Here is a 19400-nt window from a genome sequence, read left to right as displayed (position 1 = left end):
GGGTGAAGAACATTTCCATCTGTATTCACTAGCTGTAAAGAGGTTTTGGCTTTAATGTGTGTTATATTACCTCTGTTCTATCTGCTCTTGTAGTGTTTCAGTACATTACTACCTATATAAAAGAAATAAATCTTGCTATCTACCATAATAATGTTCTCTCCATTTACTTTCCAGATAGAGGATAAAAATGACTTGGGAGCAGAGGGAAATGTTTTATATGGTGATTGTTGAGCCTGTTATTTAACTTCTGAACATAAAAGAGGAAAAAGATTTACTTCTTGACTTGGCACAATTTTTAAGTGATTTTGGAGCCTGGTGTGTTTTAAAACTAGATAAGCTAAAAGATTTGTAAAAAAAAAAAGTTCTTTCTTGTTTTAACTTTTTTTTTTTTTTTTATCTTTACTCATCATGCTCACTTTTTTTTTTTTTTTTATAGTTGGTTGCTAAAAAAAAAATCTCAATTTATTTCAGAAAATTATCAGAAAGTAATTCAGTTGTTAAAATTCTTTGGTTAATCCTTGTCACAAATATAACAACAGTTATGAGAAAACAAATTTGCTTTGACCAGCACATAGGTATTAACACAGTTCACAATGATGTCAGCAAAGCGGCATGTGACGCAAGAGTGACTTATATCCAAGCAACATTTTACACTGGTAACTTAATAAGTATTTGATCAAATTTTTTACCTAAGTTGCTGTACTTGAGTTATTTATTTTGCACTCTTTCAAATTGTGTATAGCACCAAGCTCTGGGTTGGAGTGATGTGCACTGTGACATGTCAGTCATCTTGGGGGACACCTGGTAGGGCCAATCAGATTTCAGGGTGGTCCAACTCAATTCAATTCAATGCAAATCAATTAACTTTATTTATAAAGCACCAAGTCATCTCGATTAGGAAAGCTAGTTTACTGCGTCCAATCCATGACCTGCAAGACATAGCTCTGACATTGCAGATGCTGAAATAAAAACCTGCAGCATATCTTGACACTGATCTACACTTTCCAAATCGTTCTACACCGAGTTACATTCTTAGTAAATAATAATAATAATTTAGGACTTACTGTGGCTATTAGCTTGTCAACACAGTCAGGTGCAACACTGTGGAGGTGTGTTAGATGAAACTGCAGGTGGATCTTATTGTTGAGCATGTCCTGGCACAGCGGGCAGCGTAACATGGGCTGAACAGAGTGCTGGGTCATCACGTGCATTCTGAGGCGATTCAGGTCGGTGTTGGTAAACTTGCAGTAGGGGCACTGGTACATCTGGGGGTGGAGGCAGACAAAGAGAAACTACAGGGTTAACGTGAGTTAACGTAAGATCTAAGTAGGGGCCCTGTCCCTATTTCAGCACACGCCTGTGATTACACAGGAAAAGTGAGCAGCATTTGGTCTTAACACCTACTTCAAAGTAGTCTCATCTGTCAAATGATATAATGATTTTCCAGCTTATATACAATTAGCTGTGCTAGTTTAGCAGATTTACTAAATTAATTTTGAGTTGATCTAAAAGAGAAAATCTGCATAATATAAAAAAAAAGGTCAGCCCTCAAAATGACTTTCAGAGTTTGTATTGAACTGAATCTCAAGCTTGAGCCTTTAATCATGTCTTGGTAATTAATGATAACTTTAGTTTGATGCCTTTAATTCAAAGAAATGCAGATTTGTATAAACATCACAGAGCATCAATTTAAAGAGAATTTTTTTTTTTTTTGGTAATGCTGACCTGCTCCACAGTTTCCTTCTCAGCTGTCCTTGGACGCTTCAAGGAGAGTGGGCTCTCAGAGGTCTCTGAGCGTGAAGAGGGCCTTTTTGAGGGAAGAGGAGAATCCGACTGGTGCCGTTCCAAGTGGCCGGGCACACCTGAAAATATTTGAAACACAAATACATAAACAAGATGTTTAAGAGAGAATAGCAGAAATGTCAATCAATTTGAGAAATAATCAGCTTTATATCAGATCAATAACTTCTCAGATCTGATAAAAGTGCATTGAACTGGAATTGGGTATGGAAATGATTGTCCTTAGCATCATATTGTTAAAGAAAAGTGCATTTAAATTTTATGAGATTTGACCAACATCCTGAGATTTGCTTCACTAAAATTATTATAAATCTGTCATGAGGCCCCTCAAGAATAAAAATAAATCAAGTTTCACAGATGCATGATAAAAGCTTTTTAAACTGTCTGTGTTTGCTTATTGTTTAAAAGAAGTCAACATTAGCTTTCCATCTTCTCAACTACATTTAAATTCTTAAAAATTACATTCTAAGACTTGTCAATAATACTAGAAAGGAACTCAAAACAACTATTTAAATACAAAATAAATAGAAAATCTGTTCTAATACAGCAACACAAATCTCAATTCCACAAAACTCTTTTGCACAGAACAAGTCTTTCAACACCAGACATAGCTACATAAAGCAGGGTTGGGATTAGTCATATACAGTACAAACATACTCATATTCAACTTCTGATTTATTTGTAATAGAAAAGGCTACAGTGACTGTAATGTAATTGACCTGTAATACATTGTAATACAAACAATGCAGAATTACCCCAAATAACATGCCTTTTTTCCCCATTCTGTATCTGCAGGGAGTCCTCCCAAAAGAGCTCCTGCAAGCCACTGTAAAAGTACTCGACTTTAACTAGGAAAGGATAAATTGAAAGTTGCCACTCTAGAGGTGAAACTTTAGTTGAACAACTAAGCATGTGTTAAGTGAAAAGCTAATACCACAGAGGAACTGTAAAGAGAATGTGCAGTAGGAGCTACATGGGAAAGGGTTTATTGTGAAACTTAAGGAGTTATCTCACAAACCCCTAACAACCCTATAAAGTGGCAAATTTGGCCTCATTCGTACAGTTCTTGAGGGGCAATTTGAGAAGAGAGGCCACTGGTGATGGACGGGTGGTATGGCAATGGGGGCCCAGGTTAAACAATGCTGACCATACTCCTACTCTAGACATTAAAATGTCAGCTTCAATCAGAAGGAGGGCAGTTGAGGTGATTACCCAGTGGGAGACCTGGCTTAGGGCAGAGAAGTCTGTAAGATCTCCCAGAGACACCGAGATCAACTATGGAGACCCTATTAAGGTTCAGTCACAGTCAATCCTATTAAACACATCCGCCAATAAACAAAGGAAATGTTAAACAAAAAGAACCTCCTATTCATGGACATTAACCTCAAAGTCATGGGACTGTGCTCACCAATTCACCCTCCAACTCTACTGCAGTTCTCCTTTTCCTCTCCCTGGATTCCTCTCTTTAGATAAAGAAAAAGCATCAAGTAGTCATGCTTTAATGATACATGGTCACTTAGGTTTTGAGATCCAAATTCCATTTCAGGGGAATTGTTTCTTAAAGATAAATCTTAATCTACGAAACTGGAGATATTTTTTTTGTATTTAAAATGATAAATTAGCATTTTTTTGAGAGAGAGAACTTCAGGAGAGTCAAATTGTGAATGTGCAGCTGTAATGCAACACAGAAAGTATCAAACCTCTCTCAGGCTCATGGTTAAGAGAATAAGCTTAACAATTATGACTTCAGAGCTGCTCAATTAGCACCAGAAAGGTGCAACAAGTGGCTGTTTTTGCACTGAAAGCTGCTAAAACCCTGTTATATGGTTGAGGTGCTTCATGCTTAAGTGTGGGTGAGAGAAAGGCGTGTAAAGTGAGGGCAAACAGAGGGCTGCACAAGCCTCACTTTGGTGAAGTCTCTCTGTCACGGCTAATTAGGACTCCATAAATCTGATCCATTGTATCTCTAAGGAACTGAGCAACACGTTCATTAGCAACCCGTGACTAACGTATAACTACTGTTTTCAATTTTTATTTTTTCAAGGGGCAATAGAAAGAATGTAAAGAATAAAAAGAATGTAAGTTCATATCCCTTCACTTTTGTTAGAAGATATATAAGAGTGGGTTCAGAAGAAAGTGCTAAAATGCTGAAAACAGGAATAATCAGAGTCCCAAGAGGAACATGCTGAAAGTCAAAGGCTGAGAGGAAGTCTTAGTCTCTAGTTATAAAGTAAAAAAATAAAAACATTTATAAAAAAAAACAAAAAAAAAACAAAAACCCATCAGTACAATCAGGAACGGTAACACAAAGATCAGATGTAGTGAATGTATGTAAATGTACATAAATGGAAGAAACACTAAAATGTTTAAAGGTCATAGCTACGAACTTCTCATCAAAACAAATAAATATTGTAAATATCTGGTTTATAAATTTTGATGGGTCAGAGATAGATAAACACTGTTACGTAGCCAACGTTAAAAAGGATGCTGCACCAATAGGAATTGAGGGTTGAAGTCACATGACACGGAGCACAGGCAATACCAGATCGTAGTAGCTCTGTGATGGCACTGAGAAACGCCCTCTAATCTAATAAACCATTAATGGACAAATGATCATAATTTGATTATCTGTTTACTTCCACAGTTGTTTCTGACTTAAAAAGTGAAGGGGTTCAGAAACCACACAGAGGTTTTCACTTATCTTCTGGACAGATAAGTTAAATGTTTGCAATGGCAAAACCTGGTAGCTGTTTGGAAAACAGCACAACTGAAGGCTGGAGTGGGCAAGCGTGGGTGTGCCACCTACAGGCCAAGATAATTTAAAATTCCTTAAATAGCTTTAAAGAAAGAAGATCAAGGATTATTGTCTGTTTCCCAAGTTTGATAAGTTAGTGCAGTACTATTTTTTTACAGTATAGTTAAAACAATTATCTGTAACATGTTTATGCATTCAAAATAAGTCATTGCAAATTCCTTACCTGCACCATGAAAGTAATTATAGATTAGATCGTAATGGTATTTCAGAATTTATATTCCTCTTAGTTTCTTGTCCTTTTATTTGACAGAGACCCTTTGTCTTCTCCAAAACATCTGACAGTAAAATAGGATGACTTTTGTCATTTTGTGAAAAGACCAACACGTTGAGCAGAGAAGAAGAGGAGAAGAACAAATAAACCAGTGAGCCAATAAGGTAATTATTAATTCATGTCTCTTTTCCGTAAACCAAAGGCTTTTCTGCTGTCGAGTCCCGTAAGTGATTTGGACTCTGGCACCTTGTCTTTCTTTCGTGGCTGGACTGTATAATTCAAGCAGCAAAGGGGGCTGCCAGCGTTTTGCATCAGTCTCTTGAACATATCTTTACTGCCTTGTTGTGTTTTCAAGGGGACAAAAATGGCTGCTGGACATAGTGACTGATACAGCACAGACTGGATTAACCACAATAGGTCATCTCCCATTAAAATCTTTCATGAGTGCACAATTACAGCTCCCCCTAACCACCGACCAAGAAAATTAGCAATATTAGAAGTACACATTAAGTAAGGTTTTAACATAAATAAAAAGAGAAAAATGTTTTAAAGAATTTCCCTGCTAGTAACCGAAAGGATATCTTCTCTGCAGCTAAACTGCTTTATTACCATTGTTCTCATCAAGCTCTAGGAGCTTTATGTTGTCAGCATTATAAATTATTATAAATTTTCTTCATATCATTACCAGTGAGTAAATGTGGAGCCAAAATTTAACCTGCATGTTGGAACCTAAGGACACTCTGAATAGCACACCTGCTTAAATATGTCACCTTCAAAGCACTGAGACCCTGAGACGCCCTTCAGCTTCTTACACTGTGTGAAATCTTCACCTCTATTCCCATGGCAATTCGGCTATTAATATGGAGATGATTCAACTCCCACGTTGCTACAAGTCATTTTCTGTCTGTGCTGTACAAATAATATTGCCTTTTCTTTTTCCCCACTTTCAGCCGAGGTTTTAATCTACGGCCTGAGTCAGAGCCCAAAGCAATAAAGGGCAGTGCTCCATTTCGCCTTTTATTTCTGTGGTAATTACAATGCAGCAAGAACAGACAGAAAAGACTTCTACTAGGGATATGGGAGCAAAAAAAAAAAAAAAAATCAACATATTTCCATTCCATAAAGCAAAAATCTTAAATCTTTAGGCCAAAGAGAAATTAAAATGTTCAGTTATGGGGAGATTTTTAGGAGTTGGCACTGATTTATATGGTTTAATGAATGATAGGAGGAGAAGTGCTTCACCAAATAGGACACCGCTCAGGATGTTAGAAACCTTGTGGTAGACTCATAAACACTGAGCTTTCAGGGAGGTGCTTCACAAACAAGGACAATTTATGGCCTATTATCTTCAAAGACAAAAGGAATTATAATTTGAGGGATGAAAAACACTCGAAGGACGTGACATGAAAATGTAAACATTTCCACTGCTTCATCTCCTTGGTTCCTTGATCACTGAGGGTTGCAATAACAAATAACAACAGCACTAAATGACCCACAATTTAAAGTGGTCAATCTTAACCTGAATAACTGAATTATAACTACGGTATGCTGAGGCATGCAATTTTGATTCCAACAGCACACTGATAATATCTGCATATACACTCTGTTATGAGGAGAACAACCCAGATAGTTTGATCTTTGTATTTCTAAATATGCCCATGATGGCACAAAGCAGAGCCGAATAAAAAAATGAGACAGCTGCAATAACACAGTGTTGCGTCTAGAGGATGCTAATCATCGGCTTCATTATCCAGATTACTTGCAGCCACTGCAATGTGTAAAGGACATCTGCTTCTCTTACTCACAGAACACCTGAATGTGCACATGGCTTCGCTGAAGCACATCAATATAAACAGCAGGTGGATGTAGAGCCAGAAACGCACACAGATATGTTCAAACACACAGGCTGGATATTGTAAGCATGTGACTCCGGCTGCTAAGTCTTCAATTAGACAGCTGTAGAAAAAAAATGGAGAAAATAAACCAGAAACCTGCTTTTTGTTCAGCTGCAATCATTTAAACAGGTCAAACATCTCTTTTGAAAGGTAGTTTACTGCCACACAGTGTCATTTTAAGAACAAAAACTTGAAACAAGTTCCATAAATGTCTTTTTATTTTGATTTAAATTGTTCTCAATGAGATGTGTTTAGAGGTGACATGGTGAATTGTGATTCAAAAAGGGTATAAATATTTGTGCACAGGTTGTGTCGATACTGTATATTCTAGCCAGTCAGAGACCAAATTAGAACCTGTTTGTCAAATTTAATTGGTGATACACGACAGTGTGAATATACACCTACACACTTCCAAGTGCTGCATATAGAAGGGAGGAAATTACTTCTTGCGCATTTGTTTATTTATTTTTATAATGACACATATTCATTTTAATCAAACTGATAACATGTTTTAAATAGTTTTAAATCTCATTTATGAAATTGTATTTTACATAATATCAGAAAACAGTTTACTCTGAGCTCCATGTTAACCATTTGAAGCCATTTGTTTTAGCCTCCTCATATATCTGTTCCCTGAGGTGTTACAGTTCACAGCGTGCAGATGACCAACACAGAAATATAATTGTATAAATCCTCTTACTTCCATCCCCTTATACCGACTTTTCTAAATTGAATACAGGGAAGCTGAAAGGGAGGAATTATTCATCAACTTCCTCCAAAGCCCAGAACTGAGATGCTATACTTTCCTAATAAATTTTAGCAAAAACCTTCACTATACAGTTTATGCTAATACCTCAGATCACGCCGAGTCAAGGCCTGCAGGTGTATTAACAATCTCCATCTTATTTCCCCCCACTTCTTTGACGTCAAGCTATCATCATCACCTTGTTCTTTAACACACACTGCCTTTTTTGCAGCAGTATTCTCATGGATTCATGAAAGTGGTGCAGAAATACTTTAATGAAGGTATAGATTCTGTTCATATGCCTTAATCAGCAGATTCGCTGTTAGGAGAAGGATGGGCAATGAGTAAAGTGGGATGGTTATAGATTCATATATATTTTAGACATCTCATTTAAGTTGACCTTTCAGTCTTGAGTACAGTTAAAATGCACCTGCCATTTGGAATTACTTTTAAATTTACTTTTTGCTTTTCTATTCTGAATTTAAATGAAATTATGATAACTCAAACATTGCAGAACATATTGTGTTTTCTTGCAAAAGTAATCTCCATAAATTACATGCCTTTACATGCGCATCTGTGTTTTGTCCCTGAGACAAATAAAACGCAATGGAATAATGAAGGAATCTTTCAAGAGATGACAGGCCAAATACATATGCATTTTCAAAGCTTGTGGTGTACCTCTAAATGATTATAATGAATACTGAGGAGCTGTGCAACAAGAAAGAGAAAACAAGATTGACAGTGGCTTTAAAAAACGGCGGAAGCCTTTTTTCCTTGTGTTCACTAATGCTGTCTGTCTGACAGTGACTGTCATTTGTAAAGAGAACAATGTTGCTCTCTGTTCGAACAGCAATATGACAAGGATAAGAAGAAGTACTTCAGTTGTTCTAATGATGGTTTGAGAAGAGGATCGGGGTCAGACAGTGGCAGACTGAGCACCTTTCTGACCGACTGGTCATATTTAACAAATGCCAGGTTCTTATGATGCAACATCTTTAGACATTCGACAACTCAAACAAGTGTTTCTTTGATGACCAAGTGCATTGTGGGGTGTTATTCCTGAATTTGTACAATATTTCAAAAATTATAAGGAAGTTTCAAAGTACAGAAAGGAGCCATTCCTACTATACTCCACCTGTCTACTTTTCCTAACTCAGCCTTGAACCCACCACCCTCCTTTCCACTGACATCAAACAGAATCTCAGTCCTGGTTTTCTAATGCAATGCTATTTTTAACTAAGTGTTTCTAATAAACTGCAGGGAAGCTGTAAATGTTTCATATACAAGCACATATTTCCTTTGTGAAAACATAGTAAGACTCTTATTTGCTGATTAGTGACTGACAGAGAGGAGGAAAGGAACTGAATATGCTTGTATCAAATTGCTTGCCTTTCAAAAAGGAGGAATCCTAATGCAAGGAGTCGTCTTCCTGTGCACCACAGGTATGAGTGAATTATTAATCGGCCAGCTCATTTTAATGCTTTTTAAAGTGCTTTATTTTGATGTGCTAAAACATACTTTTAGCCATATTCAGTCAGGCATGCATATCATTATTTCCTCCATCAAAGAGGAGTGTCGCCCTTTCAAAGAGCGCAAACAACTCAGCCTCATTTAAAATAGAAGTTCAAATATCAAAGACATTTTACAAAGGCAAGGCTTCAAACACTGTGATGAAGTTTTTTTTAAAATCTGTACTTTATAAAAACTTAGGTTTGCAAAAGGTGCAGATTGTTTTGCAGCTTTTAACCTGACTCGTGTAAATCAAAACACCCCACAGTCAGACAAGGAATGTTAGACACATGAAGAAGTTAGACAAGTGAAGAGCATCTATCTATGCCTATTACTGTTCAGTGCTATTACTATCAAAAATACTTTCCATTGAATGGAGTCTAAGCTTACAGCTCTGTTTCTGGTAATATGAACACTAAGATTAAACGGAGCATGAAAAAAGGAACGGCAACAAGGTTTAATTTTCACATCTAAAAAAACAAAACAATGAAAAGCAACATAATCAGTACATAAAATGAAGCTTTTTGAGTTTAATGCACTCTGATGCTCCGATGCACATGCATTGTATACCATAATGGAACAAACGTAGTTTTAGTGAAGTGAACTTGCTTCTCATTTCATGGGAATCCATTTTTCTCACCTCTATCAATTTTGAGAAAGAAATCTTGTTTTAATGCCTACTCCAAACAATTTTAGTACTTAATTGATTTTGTGTAGATTTATTTTAGCATATTAATTCACAGGACAACGTATTGGTATAGCAGGTCACATGGTTAAAAATTTATTTTCTTAAGGGAGAAAAATACTAGCAAGAATTAGCTAAATGTGCTGCAAATTTGAAAAGAAAAAAAGGCTAAAAGTATTAAAAAATCTAATTTCTCTCTGCATATAGTCTGATCACCAAATATATGCACAGATTACAAATAAGGCTACTAGTACACAAGTTGCCTTTGCTGTAGCTATGATTAAATTATATGTAATGATTTCATTTGAACATATTTTCAAATCTGCTACGTAGTAATATGTATTTATTTTATGAATTTAACAACAGAACACAGAACTGAAACTGCAGAAATAACAGTTTCAGCCATATGGTTTGAAATTAGGCCTTTGGGGGCTCCTGATATCACTAAATGAGACAGCAATTGACCCTTTATCCGTTGGGATTTTCAGATTTATGAAAAGTTACAAATCCCTGCACGGTTTGTAAAAATCTGAAGTGATATAAAAAAATATCAAGCATGTAAGTCTGTAGACAAATGATCAAACTAGGAGAGTAACTTTCTATATGCATTGCAAAATGTGTTAAAATGGATGGATGAAACAACAATGAAAATATAAGCTGTTACACTTAAAAACGGTCTTTTTGAAAATATCTAACAACCTAAATAGACAAAGCAGCAAGTTGATCAGGTTATACTTCCAGAAGCTCCTCCCCTCAAACTGAGAAACTCAAAATATTAAAGGCAGACCAAAACATAGCAGATCAAAATCAGCTCTTTTGATTCTCAATATGCTTCTAATGTAGGGGATGTGCCATTAAAAGCTCCCTGCATGTAATGTACAACCTATGAGATGGAGATGTGAATATCTATCCTTGTATTTCAAAAAAGAAAATGCTAGATATTCAGTATTGTCAGTCTTGTGTGTAAATATGTTCAGAATGGGGATCACATGGGAGTTTTCCTGCTCATCTATTGAACTAAAACAAAAAAAAGAGTCACATGACGCCTGAACTTAATACAAGCATTGATGGCTTCCCTTATCTGAATTGTTTCCCTTAAAATTTGCCGTATTCAGTTTCATTTATTAGCATCATGAAATTTAAAGAGAACTTGTAAAGCTTGTACATTTAAAAAGAAATGTTTAAGTAGGTTTAATTTCCTTAGCTGATAAAGCCCATTGGTTAAATCTCTCCCCTGCTTGGCCGTAAATTCTCTATATAGTGCTCCCTCAAAAAAAGGGGGATTGAATGTTGGCCTTACCTGTCCCTTTGGTGAGCTCCTTCTCCCCCCCACTTTCTCTGTCTTTGGTTTGGTCCTCCTGGTCTGTGGTGGTCTCACTAGCAGCCTCCACATCCTCGCTCAGCTCTCCTGAAGGGGGAGGGAGACCGGGATATTTAAATCAACACACCAACAGAATTGGTGGAAGCACTTAAAGGGACGGCAACATTTTTTTCTTCTATAGGAGCCTGCAACAATTTCATTTGCTGACACATAGTTGCAAGGCTAGCAGAGAAAGACGATATAATCTGCTTTCTATTGCTTTGCTACCTGATAACACCCCGGTTTTTATGCAGACTTGAAATATTGAATCAAAGTTAATCCATGATGATAATGGAAAATACATTTTGATTCATAAAGAGAAGTTTTTTTAAGTATACAAAACTGCAAAAGGAGTTGTGTTCTAGCATATGGAAAAATAAATGTATCCCTCAAGAAAAAAGACCTTATATAAGACTCTTTTCTCTCTCAGAAACATTTTACTGTCTCTTATTGCAATCAGCTAGATTGCTAACAATAACAATAACCTAATTTCTCCTTTGGTAGTCTACTGTTAAAAAAAATCATAAATATTTAAATCTTCCAGGCCTAAAATTCAATTTATTTTTATGCCAAGTCAAATTCAGAAATCCCCTGTAACCACCTTAAAAGCCTTAGTTCGATATATCAGGGCCATTTAGGAGCATCAAAGTCCAAACAATAGATATCCAATAACTCCATTTGTAAGTAACACACAGAGGAAAAGATAGCAAAAACAGATAATAAAAAGCACATCAATCATCTTTATTTGCCTCCAGTGGCCTGTGAACATCCCCTCTGCCTGTTAAGTTTGTTTAAAAGTAGAGCGACTTGCATGCAACAGCATTGATTTGACAACAGTAAACTAGGCCGCAGTCGATAGGCTTTATCAGTTATTACACAAGTCAGCTAATTCTCAGCAAATGTACTTAAATGCTCTTTTGAAAATGCTTTCCTGCTTTGGTCTCTACTCTATGATCTATTGATATATTGACAAACCTACAACAGCTACTGAAATATCCTGGTCAAGTATTCAGCCCTGCAGTCATCACCCATCTGGCCTGAGCTCACCACAGGGATACCACGAGCCAAAACCAATTTTATGACGTTATACCGTCCCTCATCACTCATCTATAATTCGCTCAGTAAGGAAAAAAGTCCAGCTCATCAAGAAAATTAAGTAAGGTTCATAACTACATGAATAGTTTTTATGTGCTGTCTGTGCATCATCAGTTACTTCAAATCAACAAGAACATTTTTTAAATTAAAAAAAACTATCATTTAACTGTTTAAATTCAAAAACTTTTTTTCTATAAAAAAAGAGACAAAAAAAGAAAAAAGAAAAAAACAATAACAACATGCAAACACAATAACTGAACTGGACTCCAACCAGGCAGGAGCAGAACCCTTCACTTCCTGCTTGCCAACACACATGTTGTAGAAAAGAGTTGTCAGATTGTATGGATTTTTTTTTATAAAATATTACTGCTAAAAGATAATCATGTAATCAAGGGTTTGAGAAAGATACTAAAAGGATGAGATCTAGAAAATAAGTACTTATCAGGTTTTATTTATATCCAACTTCCGTACAGCACTCTCCTGGCTGCTGAAAATGTACCTAATGTTCCCAAAAAGAGTCCAAGACTTTCTTTAGATTCTCAAATCCCATCTATCTCCTGCTTGCATAAATCTCCACAGAGAATTAGGAAATACTGTACAGCGGCATAGGTGCTAAGATTACAAAATAATCCCCAGGTATTTTTTTTCTTACCTACCTAAATGGGGCAAGGTGTCTCTTTCCTGCTATGTGACACATGTAGTGAGACTAATTCCCCACCCACACATCAATACTTACTTTGTTCTCAAACATTACTGTGATAGGCAGCCTGCATTCTAAAGCTATTTAACTTTCTTGTAACTGCCTCCAAAATAGAGCACAAACACGTTACCGCACATATATGTATGACTGTGTTTCTTCCCCCATCATGTTTTTTATTCCGCTTTATCAAGATGTTTAATCAACATGCATGACAATTTCAGCCTGCACAACACAGAGTTCCATGCATAATTTATACTGAAATGCAGATATATGATTCAAGCAGTGCTTTTACATCTCTAAGAGGAAAATGGTTTCGCCCATTTCTTGTCTCATCTACAACTGCATTACAGAATGATTAAAGCTAGGTCGACTTTAATTAATGAAAGGTCACGAGTGGCCTAAGAGTACGCTGCAAATGGAAGAGACACTAAAACTGCAGCTGCAGATTAACTCTGGAAATAGATTAGGAGAAACACTCAAAGCTATGGCACAGAGCCATTTCTAACCCAAATCTGAAAGATGTAAAGGACAATAGCCTGAAGGTTGTCTTCTAATTAATTGTCTTCATTAACCATTGTAATACATTGATATGAAACAGTTCCATTAATCTAATCATGCAAGCTGAATAAGCCCATTGCCGAAACAAAGATTAAACTCATCTGTTCTAAGCATATAAATTTCAGCCCTGCTCTGCCAGTCAGTCAGTGGGGACAGTTCATGGACTCTCTGTTCCAGCGTCTCACAGACAGACAGACACACGCAAATGCACACACACAGAGACATGATCCAGGCGCTTTACAGCCTTCCCCTCACAAGCTTTTCCTTCTTGCCAGTGACTGCAGAGGCCTACTCAGACCCATAGGTGTCACTCTATACAAGCTGGGAGAGAGTAACTTGCTCTCACACATTAATGAGGTGCTGGGGGGGAAGGGGCTGAGCAGCATCAGACAGAAACACATGGGGAAAGGAAAAAGGGAAGAAATGTGGAGACGACAAAAGCAGATGCTATGCAAAAGCTGTCCGATGAAGATGAGACACTGAAAATGGAAAGATTACCTTCAGATGAGAGAGAGCAGTCTTCCTATTTCCTCCAAAGAGCAGTGATTACACTAACGCTAATCAGTCTGACAAGCACAAACTGCCTAATAAATAATTGATGGTAACCACTGCACTTTCCAGTGTTTCTTCACAGACTGTAGAGAAGAGCAGCAGCAAGTAATAATAGTCACTCTGGATATCTTTCACTGGGTCAGGCTCCTCCTCCATCCGCGGCCTCAGCTGAATATATACCCCTATGATGGTAACTGCCTTTTTAAGGTGCAGAACTCCAATCCCACCTGAAATCGGCTCCTGTGGTTCTCAAGGTATTTTATGTTGCATATTCAGCACTTAAAAAAATGTCTGCAAGAGATTGACATTCATGTGTCCTGAATCGCCACTGAGAGGGATGAAATGAGCTTCCTCCTCTCAGAGATTCCAGATTTCTTGAAAAGAAGGTTGTGCTCTACCTTCCTCTGGTTGTCTCAACGCTCTCATTACTCACATTATCATTATCAAAGCTGCTGGTGTCGGTTTCAACCAGGTGTCACAGGGTTATACTGTAAATCGGGGAGGTGTGAGCCCCCCCATGCTTTATCCCAGGGTGAACAGCTTCCTTTTCTACAGCACTGTTCTGTTGGATAAAAAGCAATCTTATTTCACACTCCACAGACTCCATCTTTCTCCCCTTCTTCGTCTTTTAAGCATCCCCCTCTGTCTCCCCATCACCCAGTGCTGTCCTCCTTGTATTAAAGTTGGCCTGACTCTAGACTAGGGGGCGCAAAATGAAAGTGACAGGAGGGTACCATGGGACAATGAGACACAGGACCCATGCTGAGGGCTTTCATTCATTGTTCGCTCCTCATATCAACAGCTCTGCACTGCATACACAGGACCCCCTCCCTCTTCAAAAGCAAAAATAAACAGGAAAACCCTCCTAACTCTAGCTGTAACCATCCCTCCCTCCCAACGCTGCTAGAAGCTCTCTCCTTGAGCCATCACAAGGTGCACCTCGTAAAACTGCAACGTAGAAAAACTAGACAGAGACTCAATAGGTTTTGCTGACAAACTGAAAAGTGATGTGATCTTGTTACAATATTCATTTACATTATAATACTTGAAAAATAACATTAGGCTATATACATTTCAGATATCTGTTGAAATTTTAAATGCAACTTGCAATACAACTTCTGTGATTTTCAGCACATTAAAGCACCCAAAGAGTGTAGGAATATCTTGTAACACACAACTAATAAGAAGCGCACTGGCACATGCAAAATGAAAGCCTATTTTGTCTTTGTTCTTTACTCACACATGTCCTCGCTGCCTGCCCTCCCACACAGTATTGAGATTTTGAAAGAACTTAGGTGTAAGGCTAGCTCTGTGCTGCTTGTCAGAGTTACGTGTTAGATTCCTGACCTGTCTGCGGGGGAAGTTTCCAGCCTCCACCTGCTGGCCTACTTCTGACCTCAGGTTCTAAATGTGAATGAATACTTTGTCTGCACTGGATGAAAATGTGCAAGAGCAAGGGAGGAAAAAGGGCAGTCGGTGGCATAGGGGTACAGAGTAAGGGCAGAGTAAGGGCAGCTAATAAATATAAACAAAAATTTTACTATGTTAATCCATACATAATGGAAACCCTCCAGGCCTCATTCTGAAATCCCCTTGCATCTCAAAGTCAATTTTTTTCCTATGCTATAGGAGATTCAGAGATTTAAAAAAATATTTTAAGGTTTTAAATTAAAAATTTCTTGCTGTTGATACTTGGTCAATTAAAGAAAAAAATCCCTGATATATCACCTCATGGGAAACTCTTCTAATTAGAAAGATCCCTCGCAATAATGACATGTTTAGATACATTACAAAAAGAAAGTAGAGGGTTGCTCCAGTTTTTCTGCCTTTGTGTTTTACTCGGGTGATGAAGGAGGGCAGGATCTAGGTTAATATTGCTGTACACAGGGACTGAGCAGACTAGAACTGCACACTCCTCTCCCCTATCTGATAAACACAACTTGCCCAGAAAACCCTGACTTTGTTCAATGCGTACGATGATAGCTACTAACCAACACATATTATGCCCACAATGGAGGATGCAGGCTGTGCTTTTCCCTGTCAGGACGGCAGGCTAAAAGCCTGGATGGGGCAAAAGCATCATTGGGCAATACTCTCTTATCTACACCGCCTGAGGGACATTGTCCTGTACAAAGAGTCACTCTGCCTCTTTAGTTACTTGCTACAGCAAGCCATCCCCCACAACCCACCATTTAACTACACCCCCCATCTCCCACCCCGTCTCACCAAGCATTGTTACTCATTTTTTGTTAATGTGTTTTTACTTTCTTTATTTTCCTCAAGCTCTATCCTTTTACTTCTTTGTTGCTATTCAGAGGGTCCAAGCACAACATGGACGGGGGATAGCTTAAAAAAAAGGCATCACTGCTGTCACAAAGGGCAATCACATCAACTCTGAAATATTCACCACTGGCTTGGAAAATGTGATGGTACAGTTATGACAGGCGGACGTTATAGCCCCCGTCCCCCCTACCCTACTCCTCACTCAGCCCCCACCACACCAGCCCTGCTCTCCATCAGGGCGGAAGGACGGTGGACATTCTGAATATGTATAACCCGGAAAATGTATTGATTTTTCATTTGGCGAAAAAGGACACACAAAAATCACATAACCTGAAACTGTCACAGCTCTTCTGTTCATAGCTCATCTCTCCTGATGTTTGGCTTTTGCCACAAACTCTGTTTAATTACCAGGTATAGTAAGCTTCAGAGCCTTTCCCCGTAGAGACGCAGCCACATACAGCCTGCTGGGCTTAACAAGACAGCCCACATCTATTATATATGACATACACCAAGCAGCTTTTGTTTCATATCTAACTAATAAGTGCACTGAATGTGACTATACACAGTATTTTTTTTTTTTTATTATACAACTATGAACCCCAAAAGGTATCGTAAAAATATGGCATGACACATTAAAAGGGCCTTTTCATATGAAAAGATAGTCCTGAATGATCCAAGCACTTATTTTCATGGTGTTTTTGAAGCCTCTCTGCTTAACATGAAATTCTCCTATTGATCCAAGTTTATCCAGGTAGCAGACAGGTCCCCCTATGTTTCCCTGAGTGTGCACACTTGTGTATATCTGTGCCCATTAACAGGTACTTATCTGTTTATCTCTCCTTTTAGGCACTGCAGACCAGTACAGTGAACTGCCTGAAAAAGATCTCTGTCTGTCGATTTATCGAATGTACCATTTGCATATCTTTGTAGTGCTTCCATCTGCCTGTGGACCGTTCTGTGGTGGTATTAGCTCAGAAAATCAATGTTGCAATGGCGGGATATATACAGCCCCATCCTCATGCTTGGAGTCTGGCTTATAGCTCCCACAGCCCTATTGGAAGAAGACCCCCCAACATGCGTACACACACTCCCTTTAGTTCTTCAAATCTTTGTAAACTTAAAGAGCACAAACATATTTCTCAGCATGCCTCCCTAGAGTAGGCGGGTTTGCCATCCTCCGCTGTGGTCATATTGCCTCCCTGTTTCCATCCAAAGTCCTGAGCTTGACCGCCTGTTTGTTTATGAAAGCGTAAGCAGAGATAAAACAGAATCCAACAAGGTTATGAATACCAATTTTGCTAATCAATTTTATTTCAAATCTAAAATGTAGGGTAGCATTGACGCGTGTTTGCTCTCAAAGGTCGAACGGCCTGCTGAGTTCAGATGTTTTATGTTAGCAGAAAGGAAAGGTGGAGAAAGGTGTGATATGTTTCATCTTATTAATTCATTTATTACACTTATTTCTGTTTGTTACATCATGCCCCTATACATCTATAGATGGAGAAATATCATGAGGATACCTTCTTGTTGATCTAAATTTTTTCGCAGAGACTGTAGTAGATGTGCAGTGAAACTTTTCTTTTCAGTACTGCCTGGTTACTCCAAGCTAATTGCAACAGAAAAACGGTGATTACAATGCAGAGGCACTTTAAAACATCCTGATAGGGCAGCCACATATTGGCCAAAAGGAAAAAAATAAATAAAAGCTCTCTCTACCTCCATCTATTCAGTTTATAACACAAATCAAACATAGGGAGCTTTCTTTCTCCATTTGTCTTTCTTTCTGCTCCTCTTTGCATAGACCATCTATTTCTTTCACATGAAATATGAAAAGGCAATATCCTCTCTGTGTTTGTACTGAAGCGTAATGCGATTGTGTTGTCATTTATAGGAAATAATCACAAACCTCTCTTTCATTTTCCAGTTCAAATAACCATGAAAAATTAGCCTTCAATGTCAGGGAGGACAACAAAGGGATGCACATAGACTATTGCTCCACCACCGCGCTTGACATTTCGCCTTAATAGGAAAACGGCTCGTTGTTTCTATCTTTCTTTTTTTTTTCCCCAATTCTTTTTCTTCAGCTCTCCTCATTCTTTTACCTAATTAAAAAGTTCTGCACTCAGATCTTTGCAAATCTTTGTCTTTATTCACCATGGCCGGTCTGTGTGTTAAAGGAACAAAAAACTGGAGTGTTGGAAACTCCAATTCCCCGGCACAAAGTGCATGCTACTCATTAGCACCCCTTCCTCTGTCAGTTAATGGCCGCTGCAGAGGGGATATGTCGCCAGACAGCAACCAAGGAGCACAGGTCGCTGTGACTACCGTCCAGCAGCCTGATAAATAAATAATTCAGGGGCTATCAGACTCTCTGGCAGCAGAGCAGTCCCCAAAACACATACTCAGGACACGCCTTGTAAAGACCTGCCTAACTGATCAGCATTTAGTCCTTACAAACCATTTACAACTAGACATCTGTAAGAGATCCAACACAATTAGCCTAAGATATAGTCTGAGCGTCTTTTAATTCAGAGAATCTTTATTTTCACTCTAAGCAAGCAAGTAATAGTAATTACCTTATACATTACTACCAAATAGTTGGTAACAGGCAGCTGGTCTTCCATTTTAAAGGTGCACAAAAAGGAATCATTTTACCCACTGCGACACACTTCACAAGAGCATTTTAGGAGACATCTTGGTCCAGGCAAAAAAAAAAGAAGCCAAACTCTAAAATAGTCATAGTGTACTTTTTGGTGGAAGGGGGCTGGGGGGGAATGAGCATGTCTCAGGAGTGAGTTTAACAAGAGTCAAATTTAGAGCATCTCCACAGCTGTGGCTTTTAAGGGTGTTTCCATTCTACAGGGGTCAGTTTCTATCAAAAGTCATCCAAGAAAGAAATAGAGGTGAACTAGTGACAGGACATGTGCAGCCTTATCCTTGTGATGGTGGGAGCAAAAACTGGCTCCTCCCATATGATCTAAAAGCTACATTACAAGAGCTCTAATCTTTAAAGGAGTCAACGATTATTCCTATTGGGAGGTGTAATGATGCACAGTGCACACAAGTTTTTTTGGGGGGCTGCATGGCTGTAGAATAATCAAAGTATGAATGTTAATGGGAATGAAGATATTAGAACTTGACCAAAAACCAATAGAAAAACAAAAAAATTGGCACCAGAATTTTGCAGGAATT

The 19400-nt window shown here is 38.1% G+C and overlaps 1 protein-coding gene across 6 annotated transcripts in view; it reads right to left on the bottom strand.

The window, feature by feature from the left end:
* zfhx3 (zinc finger homeobox 3) overlaps window positions 1-19400 on the bottom strand; it is a 315185-nt gene that overhangs the window by 11823 nt on the left and 283962 nt on the right. For 5 of the 6 annotated variants that reach the window (XM_015384203.1, XM_015384202.1, XM_015384204.1 and 2 more), the window contains 3 exons: window positions 10961-11068; window positions 1726-1862; window positions 1065-1265 (listed from right to left, as the gene is read on the bottom strand). In XM_015384203.1, the coding sequence (XP_015239689.1) occupies window positions 1065-1265; window positions 1726-1862; window positions 10961-11068 (446 nt within the window). The remainder of the gene's footprint in view (window positions 1-1064; window positions 1266-1725; window positions 1863-10960; window positions 11069-19400) is intronic. The other variant, XM_015384206.1, reaches the window with a different exon arrangement.

The sequence above is a fragment of the Cyprinodon variegatus genome, unplaced genomic scaffold (assembly GCF_000732505.1).
Source record: "Cyprinodon variegatus isolate N-32 unplaced genomic scaffold, C_variegatus-1.0 Scaffold307, whole genome shotgun sequence".
Taxonomy (NCBI): domain Eukaryota; kingdom Metazoa; phylum Chordata; class Actinopteri; order Cyprinodontiformes; family Cyprinodontidae; genus Cyprinodon; species Cyprinodon variegatus.
This window is presented reverse-complemented; position numbering and strand designations above follow the sequence as displayed.